This window comes from Cervus canadensis, chromosome 31, assembly GCF_019320065.1.
Source record: "Cervus canadensis isolate Bull #8, Minnesota chromosome 31, ASM1932006v1, whole genome shotgun sequence".
NCBI classification, from domain to species: Eukaryota; Metazoa; Chordata; class Mammalia; order Artiodactyla; family Cervidae; genus Cervus; species Cervus canadensis.
Genome location: NC_057416.1, coordinates 31,919,239 through 31,934,932, shown reverse-complemented (window position 1 = coordinate 31,934,932; position 15,694 = coordinate 31,919,239). Strand labels below are relative to the sequence as shown.

General features: G+C 37.1%; 1 protein-coding gene across 2 annotated transcripts in view; it reads right to left on the bottom strand.

The window, feature by feature from the left end:
* Nucleotides 1–15,694, bottom strand: part of ADAM9 (ADAM metallopeptidase domain 9) — an 88,476-nt gene that overhangs the window by 16,103 nt on the left and 56,679 nt on the right. For both annotated transcript variants that reach the window (XM_043454137.1, XM_043454138.1), the window contains 2 exons: nucleotides 12,727–12,832; nucleotides 6,199–6,382 (listed from right to left, as the gene is read on the bottom strand). In XM_043454137.1, the coding sequence (XP_043310072.1) occupies nucleotides 6,199–6,382; nucleotides 12,727–12,832 (290 nt within the window). The remainder of the gene's footprint in view (nucleotides 1–6,198; nucleotides 6,383–12,726; nucleotides 12,833–15,694) is intronic.

Here is a 15,694-nt window from a genome sequence, read left to right as displayed (position 1 = left end):
GGCTCACCCTCCTCCAAATAAGAGAGAATTTCTCCTGCTGCCTGCCTTCTAACTGGGACACTGGTTGTTGTTTTTTTTTCCTTGCCTCTGGACTCAGACTGAATCGTAACTCTTTCTGGGACTCAAACTCGCTAACCTTTGAGCAGGAAGTATACCATCAGGCTGTTCTGGGTCTCCAACTTGCCCACTGCAGATCTTGGGATTGTTATCTTTCATAATTGTGTAAGCTAATGCCTTATTTTTTAAAAAACCTATACACATACACATACGCACACACACATGCACACAACCTAATGGTTTTGTTTCTCTGGAGAACCTTGACCAATTATTTCTCTATTATATTCAAACCAAAAACAACCAAGCTGTACACATGTTGAGGTAAACCACACTTTAGCCCACTGAGCGCAAGGCACAACCCAACAGCAAAAGCTACATGGGCATGAGACAAGGACAGGTATTTCTCTACTTCTATTAACGGAAGTCTATTCTAGTGACTGTGACACTCAATGTTTGGGTTCCCCTCAAAACACCTATGCTGAAGCCCTAATCCATGTGTGGTGACATCTGAAGGTATGTAATTAGGGTGTGTTGAGGTCATGATGGTGAAACCCTGGTCCAACAGGATCAGTTCCCTTGTATGAATAGACAACAGAGAGGAGACAGTCATGCCTGTACTTCATGAGATCCTGAACTGTTCCTACACTCAGTTCCAGCCCCTCAAGCCGAGGTCAGGAAGCAGCCCAGCACATCCAAGTACCTCGCTGGGGACACGCATATCCAACATCCATGCCTCAAGAACCAGATCTACAGACTTCAGATTTGGCTGCAAAATGTGAAACAGCTCCTGGGATTTCATTCCAGTCCATTTCAATCACAGTCCACAAACCAGTCCTGCCCATCCAGGGACCCAATTAGTGAACAGACAGTAGCCTTCTTAGGTACCTGATAGGAGCTCCACCCATCCATGCAATTGGTAATAGGCCTGCTGTTTCAGGACCCAACTGTGGACCATGTCTTAGGGCTACCTCCTGAAAAGGGCAGTTCAATATACCCAGGGACCAGTTAGCACCCATACCCTACCAAATTCCTGATAAAAAGTTCATCAACCATAGGTCCCACCGCATATCTAGAGACAGATCTGAAACCAGCTCCAAACCAGGCAGACTAAGATTCCAGAGATAATCCCATCTGCACACAAAACCGACAAGAGGTCTTTACCAGCTGAAATCTTTCTGTAAAGACCAGAAGAGGTGTTTACCCCCTTCAAATACACAGACACCAATGCAAGGCTACGTGGAAAAATCAAGCAAATATGACATCACCAAAGGAAACTAATAAAGTTCCAATAAAAGGAAAAAAAAAAAAAACTTATAGTAGATGCACAAAAGATAAAGGGAAAGGAATTAAAGCATGCACTACAATAAAATGTGTCACAAAACAGAAAGGGAGGAACAAAAAAACTACAAAACAGGCAACAAACATTTAACAAAATGACAGTTAAATAAGTCTTTACCTATCAATAGTTACTTTAAACATAAATGACCTAAATTCCTAAAACAAAAGACACAAAGTGATTGAATGTATTTTTAAAAAAAAGAAAAAACATCTAACAGTATGTTGCCCACAGGAGATTCACTTTAACTTTAAGGATATGTACCAGTTGAAAGTAAAGAGATGGAAAAAGATAGTCCATGCAAATAGTAACCAAAAGAGAACAGGAGTAGTAACAGTTACATCACATATAATACACTTTCAGACAAAATCAATCACAAGAGACAAAGAAGGTTACTATATACTGATAAAGGGGTCAATTCATCAAGAGTATATAACAATTACAAGTATATATGCACCCTATATTGGAGCATCTAATATTTAATGCAAATAATAACAGAATTGAAGGGAGAAATAGACAGCAATACAACAACAGTATAGGGGACTTCCGTTTCAATACTGGATGGATGATGCATACAGAAATGTAATAAGGAAACAGAAGACCTGAAGAACACTATAGACCAAAATAGACCAAAAGATATATACAGAGCATTTCATGCAACAGCAGCAGAATATATATTTTTCTTAAGCACACACAGAACATTCCATATAATAAACCATATGCTGGGCCACAAAGCAAGACTTAAGATCGAAATCCTATCTGGTTTCTTTTTCGACCACAGTAGTATAACTAGTGGAAAACTGGAAAATTTACAAAACTGAAAATTAAACAACACACTCCTGAACAACCAGTCCTGCCATTTGCAACAATATGGATGGATCTTCAGGGCATTCAGACTAAGAGAAATAAGTCTGATGGAGAAAAATAAATTCCATATGATCTCACTTGTATATGGAATTTTTTAAAAAACTGAATTCAGAGAATGGAAGGGTGGAGGCCAGGGAATGGGAGAAATGGAGAGGTGTTGGTCAAAAGGTATAAACTTTCAATTATAAGATGAATAAGTTCTGGAGATCTAATATTCAGCATGGTGATTATAGTTAGCAATACTGTATTATATTCTTGTAAGTTGGTAAAAGTATATCTTAAAATGTTCTCACCCAAAAAAAAGTATGTGAGGTGATAGATGTGTTAACTAACCTTACTGTGCTAATTATTTCACAATATATATCAAATCATTACATTGTACAGCTCAAACTTACACAATGTTACGTATCAATTGTATTTTAATAAAGCTGGGCTTGGCTGCAGGGGAGGTAGCAGGGGGACAACAATGGAAAACAAAGATGAAAGATACAGTAAAAGAACCACAGGAACATTATCTGAGATTCTGGGTTCCAAAGCTCTATATTTGATTCTGTGGTTTGAGTCAGTAAATTTCCTGCTATGATTTAATTCAGTCTTCACTGAGTTTCTGTGAAATTTAAGAGTACTGACTAAAATCCACAGAGTAAATTTTCATCAGTTAAAAAAGCATAAGTGGACAGCTTCAGAAATATGATAGTATATTCACCAGCACAAAGACTAAGAAATAAATCTACATTACCAGTGTTTGCTCCAGGGTTGTAAAGACAATTTAATGTCAAGGAATTTATCAACATAACTCAGTATATGAACAAGTCAAAGGAAAATATGTAGTGATTATTTAAACAGCTATTGGAAAATACTTATAAAATTTTAAAACTATTTGTTCTTTTCTTCTTACTGATTACAATTAAAAGGATTCTCCATTAAATGAAAAACACTATCTATCCCAAGCCAACAGTCAAAATCACATATAACCCTGAAAGACTGCATGCATTCCCAGTCAAGTTACCGAGAAGACAAAGTACACTATCATGATTATTATTTAAAATTATCCTGCAAGTTTTACCGTTGCAATTACACAGGAAAAAAAATTCAAATTCTAAATATCAGAAAGGAATCAACTTTCTATCATTTACAGATAACAGCTTACCTAAAAAATTCTAATACAATAATAAAAATTTGTAACACTAAGCATATGGCTGGTGACAACGTAAATATACACAAGTGAACATATTTTTCTGAATATCAATAATAACCAATAAAACATAAACAAAATAGCTTCTCTTACCAATAAAAACAAATTAAAAATGTAACATAACAAATTAGAAAACATAGTAAGATAAATCTGTGCTATTCATAATAACAATGAAAATATAAAATACCTAGGAATAACAAAAAAATGTAAAGGAGCTTTGTAACTAAAGCTTTAAAACACAACCCGCAAGAAATTGAGAGACATACCATGTTCTTCTATTAGAAGGCTAAATAATGTAAAGATGTCACTTTTTTCCCATTACAAATTTATAAATCTGATTTGATCCCAACCAAAATTCCAAAGCGCTTTTATTTTTAATTTTTTTTTTGGCACCTTGACAAAATGATCTCAAGTTCATCTGCAATAATAAATGAATATTAATAGTGAAGAAAACTATGAAAAAAGAATGAAGGGGCATTTATATAACCAAATATTGAAAATACATTATAAAACTGATAAAAACTAAAAGAAGTCAATACTGACATATGAGAAGTCAGACCAATCAGTGGACATGATGTGATAAAGCAGAAATCAAGCCCAAGTATATATAAAAATTTAATAAGCAATTTAAATAAGATTTCAAATTAAAAGATTATGCTTGAGGTGCAGGCAAATAACAAATCATTCTAAAAAAAAGTAACATTAGAAGTCAGCATACAGTCATCATCTCTGAATGAATAAAGTGATAAAAAGAAAAAAATAATGCCAACCTCATACTATACACTCAAACTGGACTAAAGAGAAGTATTTAAAAATTTTTAAATGTCCTAGAAAATAATACTCTGATACTATACTAAGAAAAGTCTTTAAAATTTGAAAGTAAAGTCGGACTTTCTTTACTTTTCCTTTCTTAAAGGAAAAGAATAACAGATTTGTTTATATAAAAAAGTAAACATGGAAAAAAAATACTAAAATCAAAAGAAAGAGGCAAGTAATAAACTGGGCAAATAAATTTTTTAAATGTATTACATTAAGTTTTATATGACATAAGTTACAGCTCTTTAAAAACTGATAAGAAAAACACACCATTTTTTAAATGAGCAAAGAATATTAACAAGCAAATCACAAAAAAAGGAATAAATATATGGAGACTAAAAAATTTAATGTCACTAGTAGTCAAGAAAGAGCAAAATAAAAAGAAAATGACCAATGAAAGTTTAAAAATAATAGTACCTAATCCTGATTACAATATAGAGAATTGAAACTCTTACTATTGGAAACTGCTCAGAAAGTAAACAGGGAAAAACTTTTCTAAAGAGAAATTTGGCAAAACTATATATAAAACCTTAAACATATTTCCCCATTAGGGTAGCCTTTAACCTCAGAAAACAACCAGGATGTTGTAAAATTTCTTAGAAAGTCCTTTACCTCAACATTTAACTCAGCAGCTGAGTTAATGGCATGGCAAAGTGAAAGTCGCTCAGTCATGTCCGACTCTTTGCGACCCCATGGGCTATAGTCCACGGAATTCTCCAGGCCAGAATACTGGAGTGGGTAGCCTTTCCCTTCTCCAGGGGATCTTCCCAACCCAGGGAATGAAGCCAGGTCTCCCGCATTGCAGGCGGATTCTTTACCAGCTGAGCCACAAGGGAAGCCCATGGCAAAGGCAGACACAAAAACACAAGGGTCTTTTTGTAAGAATGAGGGACAACAGAATGGGAACTGAAAACTTGGTAGAAACTGAGATAACCTAAGGGTCCCTCTGTCTTTTCCATGTGTCCCATGGTCCCATAATCAGTCAGTTGTGTTCGCTCTTTCCTCCTCTGTTCTCCTACGAGTTGGTTTCTTCCACTTGTTCAACAATCCTGCACCCTTAGATCTCTCCTATATACCTTAAGCTTGCTATCACCCTTCTAGCCCTACTCCTACATTATGGCATCTCTCAGAGACTTCTCAGTTTCAGCTCTACTCTTAACTGCCTTTCTTTACTTATGTATTACCCCCACAAATGGAATTAGGTCTAGCTCATCTCATCCAGAACCACTGGTAGTAACTCAGCAGCTAACTCCTGGCTCACGTCTGATCCAAACAGCTGTGGTCAGAGAAGCAGGCAGGAAGCATGGGGAGGACAAGCATTGCAACACTTCTAGTACAGTCACATACGCATGTACACACACGTACACACACACACACACACACACTCCTGAAAATTCCCTAAATGTCCCAGCAAGTAGTACCCTGGCTAATAAACTACAGTACATTGAAAGGGGGGCGGGGGAGGTGCCCAATATATTACAACATAGAAACAACAGGTTATAATACATGACTCTAAGGAAGAAATCAGAATAATAGAATTACAGCTTCTTTTTATGGATACAGAAGGTTCTTTAATGAAAATGTGGAAACTACCAAATTAGATGCAGATAATGAATATTCCAACTCAGTGACCATTATAAAAACTGATCATTTTTGTAGTTAAAGAAAGCATTATATGAAACTAACACAACACTGTAAATTAACTATATTCCAATAAAAATTTTAAACGAAAAGAAAGCTTTATATGGCTGTAAATCATCAGGAGGTATAGCCATTCTTAATTTTATTCTTGGTGGCTTTTTGTTTTTCTAAATCTCCACAATGAGTAGAGATTTCTTTTATAACCAGAAAAGAACCACTCGCTTTGTATAATGATTTTTTTTTATTTCTTAAATTATTACTTTGTTTTAAAAAACATTTTTATTACCTTTCCAACATCACATCTGGTGCCTTCGTTCACCATGCCAGGATCTGGAACATCGGATCCAAGCTGGAAGTCCACACCCCAGCATTTGGTGCCTTTTCCAGGAGTCTGAATGATGGCAGGCACAACTCCGAACACAGGCAATTGTTGTACATTCTCACACTGAAGCTTTCCACACAAAGCATTCCTGGAAAGAAAGAGAAATAATGCAAACTACAATGCATCTGGTGTAGATACAAAAGAAAAATTATATATTTTTGTACAGAGAGTTTATTTCTATTTAGCTGAAGGGAATCTCAACAGAGAAAGTGTGTGACAGCAACAGAGATCAAAGTAGCTCTCTTTAACTATGGCAAAGAGAAGAGGTTAAGTGCATGTAAAGATGCAAATTCTAGGGTACCGGGGGCGCTGATGCCGACACCTAAGAATCCCTCTTCACTATGTGCTTAGGGCTCAAAAAAGTCTAACTAATATAGTTGATTTTAAATGTCATATAATTCTATAAATGCTTTTACATAGAAAATAACAGAACTATACCAAATTTCAATGGCATCTTTTTATTGAGTTATAATAAAGAGAAGTCAGATTTTGTAATGTTAAACAAGCTTGAAGGAACTCCATCGCTCTTCGCTTGGCTAACTTACTTATTGAAAGACTCAATTCATTAATCCATTAATTCATTAATTCAGTATTCAGTTCAGTTCAGTTGCTCAGTCGTGTCCGACTCTTTGCGACCCCATGAATCGCAGCACGCCAGGTCTCCCTGTCCATCACCAACTCCCGGAGTCCACCCAAACCCATGCCCATCAAGTCGGTGATGCCATCCAGCCATCCCATCCTCTGTCATCCCCTTCTCCTCCTGCCCCCAATCCCTCCCAGCATCAGGGTCTTTTCCAATGAGTCAACTCTTCGCATGAGGTGGCCAAAGTATTGGAGTTTCAGCTTCAGCATCAGTCCTTCCAATGAACACCCAGGACTGATCTCCTTTAGGATGGACTGGTTGGATCTCCTTGCAGTCCAAGGGACTCTCAAGAGTCTTCTCCAACACCATAGTTCAAATTCAGTATGAGAACTCTACAAAGACCTCCCTGACTACAATTCCTATTACCAAGGGTGTGTGAGTTAATGTTCTTCCTATATCTCTTCATGATACATTAAGTATCCCTAACGTCAGCTCTTAAGATGCTGCACTGAAATTTCCTTTTTAATTGCTTGTCTTTTGGTCTAAGCACCAACCCTATTAAATCTCCCCTATAATATCACGACCAAGTCATTGTAGGATATGGTTTTTCAATTCCTCTAATTCATCACCTCCTAAATATTCTCACACTATCCTAACATTCTTTTACTTCCTGAGTTAACATCTTTCTCTCTATAACTTTTCCTCATTGGGCCCAGATGGTCGACATGAGACCACACAGATAATATCTTTTCTTTCCTCTACACGGCAACCTTTTAGGACAATTGTCATGCAGGTCTGAATGACTTACTTCACCAGGGCAATATTCTACAATTATTTCTCATGCAACAAGGAAGCTCCCCTCTTAAGTATGTTCCAGTTTGTCTCACTACCTATTGAAGCACAGTGCTCAGAGTGGAACAGGAAACTTCAGTTACAGTCTGATTAGCAAAGAACAAGATGAACAGTCATTTACTTCACTGAGATATTATACTTCTATGAAGCCCAGGATGACAGTAGCTCTTATGGCAACTACATTATATTACTGATGTCCTTGAATTTATCCTTAGCTAAAACCTCTATTTGATTTTTGCACATGCTGCTATTAAGCCTGCTCTTCCTTCCATCCTGCACTTAAGAGTTAAGTTCTTTTGTCCCAACTTGACATTTATTCCTTTTTTAAAATTAATTATTTATTTGGCTGCACTTGGGATCTTTAATTCTGTAAAGCTATTATCCTTCAATAAAAAATAAATTTAAAAAAATAAATAAATACTCAATATATTTTAAGAAATCAATCACAAATCATTAAAGGGATAGTAACTTCAACAGAAAAATAATAGCAAAGATGCAAATATGCAATTTACAAAATAAGAAATGCAAACAGCCAATAAAGCTAAGAGATGCTTACTGTTATATTCATTTAAATATTATCTTGCAAGCACCAACAGAAAAACTGCTTCAGGCAAATAGTCATACAAGCAAATAAAATGTTTATGTGACAACTACTGCCAAAAAAAAAAAATTCCAAAGTAGAGACTTTGGTAATAATAAAAGATTCAGTTCCTTCAGAAGACATGTAACAATCCTAAATGTGTATGCACCTAATAAGATAAGCACCAAAGAACACACTTTAAAACACATACAAGAAGAATTTATAGAACTAAAAGAAGTAGACAACTTCATAACCATAGTTGGAGTTCTACACATATCCCTCTCAGAAACTGAAGGGGAAACAGATAAATATGCACATACACCCAAAATACAGAAGATTTGAATATGACAATTAATTAACTTGACATTTATGGAACAATATATCCAACAGCAGCAGAATACTCTGCTTTTTAATTGACATGGAGCAGTCACCAAAACAGGCCATACGCTGGACAGTAATTCACATCCCAACAAACTGAAAAGAACTGAAATCATGCAAGTATGTTTTCAATGGAATTAAACTAGAAACCAAAAACAAACAGAAAACCATAATACTCCCAAATACTTGGAAATTAGCAATACATTTTTAATAACTCAGGAGTCAAAGGAGAAATCACAATGTAACTGAGAAAATACTATGAACTGAACAATAAGGAAAATAAAATATATCAAATTCAATGAAAAAGAAGCATGCAACTTTTTAAGCTGGTCACCCTTCCTTCAACTTTCAAATTGCTACTTTTCTCATTTTGATTTAGCCTAATTATGTTAGTCAAGATGGATCAAACTCCCCAAAATGCAGGAAAGAGTCTTCCTTGGTTTTTCTTAAACGTCATAAAAGAATCTTGAAAGTGCTGTGCTTATGACTGGTTTTGTATATGACTTTCCCTTTATCTAGAAAATTACCTATTACAGCATCTATCTTATTCTAAGGCAGTATCATTTTTAAATGATTGTTCTTGCTAAGGCAATAGTAAGGCAATAGAGCCTTCCCATGCAATTTAAATATACAAACAAATTCCCCAGAAAGAGTGCTACAACAAGTTTTGAGACTACTCAAGATAGTCATATACCCTCTTTTGAAATACTTTCTTGTTTTTCTAACTACTTTCAACCTACTCTGTTTTCTGTATCAAGAAAGATATATTGTAAATACTCTATGAAATAGTTTCTATGAATAATTAATTTGTAAAGAATTAGACAATATAAATCGACTTAACATTTTTTTTAAAGCAGATGGCATTAAGCAATTCTGTAAGAGGGACATCTGGCCCTGTGAAGGAAGTTGAGGAAGACTTAGTTCAGTTCAGTTCAGTTCAGTCACTCAGTCGTGTCAAACTCTTTGCGACCCCATGGACTGCAGCACACAAGGCCTCCCTGTCCATCACCAACTCCCGGAGTCCACCCAAAACCATGTCCATTGAGTCAGTGATGCTGTCTAACCATCTCATCCTCTGTCACCCCTTCTCCTGCCCTCAATCTTTCTCAGCATCAGGGTCTTTTCCAATGAGTCAGCTCTTCACATTAGGTGGCCAAAGTATTGGAGTTTCAGCTTCAACATCAGCCCTTCCAATGAACACCCAGGACTGATCTCCTTTAGGATGGACTGGTTGGATCTCCTTGCAGTCCAAGGGACTCTCGGGAGTCTTCTCCAACACCACACTTCAAAAGCATCAATTCTTCGGTGCTCAGCTTTCTTTATAGTCCAACTCTCACATCCATACATGACCACTGGGAAAATCATAGCCTTGACTAGACAGACCTTTGTTGGCAAAGTAATGTCTCTGCTTTTTAATATGTTGCCTAGGTTGGTCATAACTTTCCTTCCAAGGAGTAAGTGTCTTTTAATTTCATGGCTACAATCACCATCTGCAGTGATTTTGGAGCCAAGAAAAATAGTCAGCCACTGTTTCCACTGTTTCTCTATCTGTTTGCCATGAAGTGATGGGACTGGATGCCATGATCTTAGTTTTCTGAATGTTGAGTTTTCAAGCCAACTTTTTCACTCTCCTTTTTCACTTTCATCAGGAGGCTCTTTAGTTCTTCACTTTCTGCCATAAGGGTGGTATCATCTGCATATCTGAGGTTATTGATATTTCTCCCAGCAATCTTAATCCCAGCTTGTGCTTCCTCCAGCCCAGCGTTTCTCATGATGTACTCTGCATATAAGTTAAATAAGCAGGGTGACAATATATAGCCTTGACGTACTCCTTTTCCTATTTGGAACCAGTCTGTTGGTCCTGTCCAGTTCTAACTGCTGCTTCCTAACCTGCATACAGATTTCTCAAGAGGCAGGTCAGGTGGTCTGGTATTCCCATCTCCTTCAGAATTTTCCACAGTTTATTGTGATCCACACAGTCAAAGGCTTTGGCATAGTCAATAAAGCAGAAATAGATGTTTTTCTGGAACTCTCTTGCCTTTTTGATGATCCAGCGGATGTTGGCAATTTGATCTCTGGTTCCTCTGCCTTTCTAAATCCAGCTTGAACATCTGGAAGTTCACGGTTCATGTATTGCTGAAGCCTGGCTTAGAGAATTTTAAGCATTACTTTACTAGTGTGTGAGATGAGTACAATTGTGCGGTAGTTTGAGCATTGCTTGGCATTGCCTTTCTTAGGGATTGGAAGGAAAACTGACCTTTTCCAGTCCTGTGGCCACTGCTGAGTTTTCCAAATTTGCTGGCATATTGAGTACAGCACTTTCACAGCATCATCTTTCAGGATTTGAAATAGCTCAACTGGAATTCCATCACCTCCACTAGCTTTGTTTGTAGTGATGCTTCCTAAGATCCACTTGACTTCACATTCCAGGATGTCTGGCTCTAAGTGAGTGATCACACAATCGTGATTATCTGGATTGTGAAGATCTTTTTTGTACAGTTCTTCTGTGTATTCTTGCTACCTCTTCTTAATATCTTCTGCTTCTGTTAGGTCCCTACCATTTCTGTCCTTTATTGAGCCCATCTCTGCATGAAATGTTCCCTTGGTATCTCTAATTTTCTTGAAGAGATCTCTAGTCTTTCCCATTCTATTGTTTTCCTCTATTTCTTTGCATTGATCACTGAGGAAGGCTTTCTTATCTTTCCTTGCTATTCTTCTATCTTAGAGGAGTTAGTTAAAATGAGATCTGGCAGAGACAGAAGAGCAAACTAGGCAGAAGGAATAGCACATGCCAAGGGCCTGTGGCAGAGGGCCAGATCAGTAGAGTGGAAGTATTTCTCAACATTTAATGGCTCAGTAGAGAAAGATGAGCCTACAAATAAATACATTAAAGAAGCATCCAGAAACAGAGAAAAATACTAGAAGAGCATTCCACGCAAAAGCCAAGGAAAGGGGCTTCTTCAAGGAGAAAATGGTCAACATATATGAATGCTACTGAAAGGTTCAGAAGCTTGAAGACCTAAAGATACTCTGTTAGATTTAGGAACATGGATGTCATGGTTGTTATTTCTTCTTCATGAGCAGTTTTACCTCAGTTGCTTGGTTATTAACTAACAGAGTAGGAGATGAAGTGGGTAGAAGAGAAGCACAGCATTATATATTTAATTTTTTTGGCTTTTTACAACCATTTTTAGAATAAAAATATGAATATTATAAAAAAACAAAATAATTGATACAGAATGTTAGCACTGCAACAGGTATAATACAGTCTAGCGAGTTTATTCTCTAGAGCCCCATGGCTTCATGGTCAAAGCCTCTGGGTGAACCTCAGGTGGCAGGAATTTCCTGCCCTCACATCCACCAGAAGAGCTCCATTCAGAATGATTTATATGTTTACATACCTACATTTATCTATCCGTGTATCTGGAAAGCACAGTATTAGAGACTAACTCCAATTCTGTAAAATTAACGTTAGTGTGTGTGTGTGTGTAGAGTGCACAGAAGCAAAATAAAGGAAGATGTACAAACACCGAAATTAGTGGACATATACAGAAAGAGAGATCATGATAACTTTTCTCTTGTTTATAACTTTGATATTATTTTTCACAATGTGCAAATGTTATAGAAACAAAAATGTTTTCTAATTAATCACTTAAAAATTATACAGAGCCAGAAGAAAATTATGAAGTTCTGAATTAATTCTGCAGGTACCTTTATATAGGGGTTTAGCAGCATAATTTTTTAACAAAAGGAAAAAGAAGAAGAACGTTTATTTGAGGTTCTTACTATAGAACAAGAATAAACAAAAGTGACATTATAAAAAAACATTACATTTTAGACAGATAATGTCAAAAGCTATGAATTATTTTACCATTCCTATTCAGTCTCTCTGAAGCCATGTTTTACAAAATTGTAAGTCTGAAAAGTTATATATTTAAGAGGAGAAAGCAGTCACAAGGAGCTATAAAACTTCCCACAGATGACTAGTATCACATTCTTTCATGTGCTTTTCTTTTTTTTTTTTTTTGCCTCCACTTACCCAATGGCACACTTCTTGTATTCATTGCCAGAGAAACCACAATTGCCAAATCTGTCACCTTTGGAATTCACATCAAGGAAACATTCCTTTGGGGCAGCCTTGGCTTCTGTAACATCAAAAAAAAAATTTTTTTTGTACACCTGAAACTAACACAACATTGTAGATCAACTATACTAAAAAACAATTTTTTTTAATTTTTAATGTTTTTAAGACTTGGCAATTTAATTCAGAAATAAAAGCATTCGCCACAACAGTCCATATGCCTGGATGAACTGCCTCAACAACTATGAAAAGATTTCAGAACCTACAGGTGAAACATTTCGCTCCACATTTATAACTAACAACAAAATGTAAAGATAAAGCCTAGTTGGTACTTATACGCTAGCATGGACTCGAACACTCAAGTCCTCAAAGAAGTGTCATTAAAGAAGATGAAATTATAAATAAATCAAAAACCATGCACAGTACGGCAGCACTTTCAGTCTACTTATTTTCAGTGTTCTCACAGCTCCACTGCACCCCTGGTTAGATCAGGCTCGGGAGGGTTGTTGAAAACACTGCCAGCTATTATTTTTTCACACAGGGATCAAACCTGCATGTCCTGCATTGGCAGGTGGATTCTTTACCACTGAGCTACCAGGGCAGCCCAATTTACCATATATGGAAGCTTAATTTAGGTATTAATTACACTGACAAACAGCCATGACACTGACCCAAACAATCCATTCTTGTTTTCTTGTATTTTATACGTGTATCCTTTAATGCTCAACTTTGCCACTTATATATATTCCTAAAATATTTTATTTGGAAATATTTTGCAGCCAAAACGGTAGTACTTTCCATATAATGATGGAAATACATGTGTCTATCTTACACACCTGGTACAATATTGTTCGGTTTAAAAGAAAATGGACATGCACTGCAAGGAGATGGAATAAAAAAGAGGCAGAGATGAAATAATCTGAAAATGGATGCAGAATACTTGCACAGGATAAACGTCACATGGCAATAACCCTAGCAAAACACATATGCTCACATTTATATAAGAAAATGCAGCTAAATTAATAACAACCCCCCATCTGTAATTACTTTTTTCGTCTGCAATAACCTGCTCATCAGGGCTTCCCCTGTGGCTCAGCAGTAAAGAATTCACCTGCAATTCAGAAGATGCAGAGACATGGGCTCAATCCATGGGTTGAGAAGATTCCCTGGAGGAGGAAATGGCAACCCACCCCAGTATTCTTGCCTAGAGAATCCCATGGACAACGAAGCCCACTGGACTACCGCCCATGAGGTTGCAAAAGAGTCGGACACAACTGAGTGACTAAACAGCAACAAACCTGCCCATTAGTGCAAAATATTGGTTTGGCCAAAAAGTTTGTTCAGGTTTTTCCATAACATCTTGGAGAAAAACCAATTAACTTTTTGGACAAACCAATATATCAGAGGGCTTCCCTGGTGTTCAGATGGTAAAGAATCCGCCTGCAATGTGGGAGACCTGGGTTTGATCCCTGGGTTGGGAAGGTCCCCTGGAGAAGGGCATGGCAACCCACTCCAGTATTCTTGCCTGGAAAATTCCATGGACAGTGGAGCCTGGTGGGCTACAGTCTATGGGGGCGCAAAGAGTTGGACACGACTGAGCAGGTCTCTCCTGAGAGGGTCTCTCCTTAGTCCCTATCTGGTCCAAGTTTCCATGATTCCCTCCTTGGATTTAATTTGCTACAGCAGCTCACAGAACTCAGAGAAACTTTTACTCACTAGATTACTGGTTTATTATCAAAGAATATATCAATAATTCAGGAACAGCCAGATGGAAGAGATGCACAGGACAAGGTATGGAGAAAGGGGCTTGGAGGTTCCAGGCTCTCTTCCTGCCTCTCCACAAGTTCACTAAGTCCCAAGCTCTCCAAACTTGCCTTTCCGGTTTTTACAGAGGCTTCATTATATGGGCAAATTGATTAAACCACTGGCCACTGGAGAGTAACTCCATCTCCGGTCCCTCTCCCCTCCCCAGAGGTACGGGGACTTAAAGTTCCAACCACTAACCACAGGGTTTGTTCTCTGGCAACCAGCCCATCTTTAGGTTACCAAGGGGTTTGCCAAAAAGTCACCTGACTGACATAACAAAAGACACTTTCAAGGCTCTTATCATTTGGGAAATTCCAAAGATATTAGGAGTTCGTGCCAGGAACTGAACAAAGACCAATTTTTTTATTTGTTTGTTATAAATCACAAGATTACAAGAGTCAACACAGCTCTACCTAAAATTATAATTAATCCATATTAAGAAGATGGAGAATGAAAAATGAACATGAGTAGGGTAAGAGTTGACAAGTGTTGGGATAAGAGAAGGGAAGAAATTTAATCCTTATCCTCCACAGTGAAAAATTAACATTTAACACCTAGAATGGAAAAATTTAAAAAGTAGCATGACCAAGGAATTATCTAAAGACCTAGAGCCAGTAACAAAGTAATTAACCAGAAGGGAGGAAGAAAAGGTTAAAGTGGTGGCCTTCAGGGATGGACTATTAAGTGGGAGTACTTTGATGAGTGCGTGCTCAGTCGTGCAACCCTATGGTCTGTAGCCTGCCAGGCTCTTCTGTTCATGGAATTTTCCAGGAGAGAATACTGGAATGGGTTGCCATTTCCTACTCCAGGGGACCTTCCAGACAGATTGAACCCTCATCTCTTGCATCTCCCGTATTTGCAGGTGGGTTCTTTTACCACAGCACCACCTGGGAAGCCCAGAAGTACATTTTACTTTTTCATAAAACCTTGATGAATAATTTGACTCTATAATCTAATGTATGTATAACTTTGATTAAAAAAAACATTTTTTTAAGACACACAAAATAAAGATATATATATATATATATATATATACTACTAGGAAAAGAATGGATTCCAATTATATAACACAATACTCTAATGCTCTGTGATCTAAATACAGCAATATAGACAGAATGCA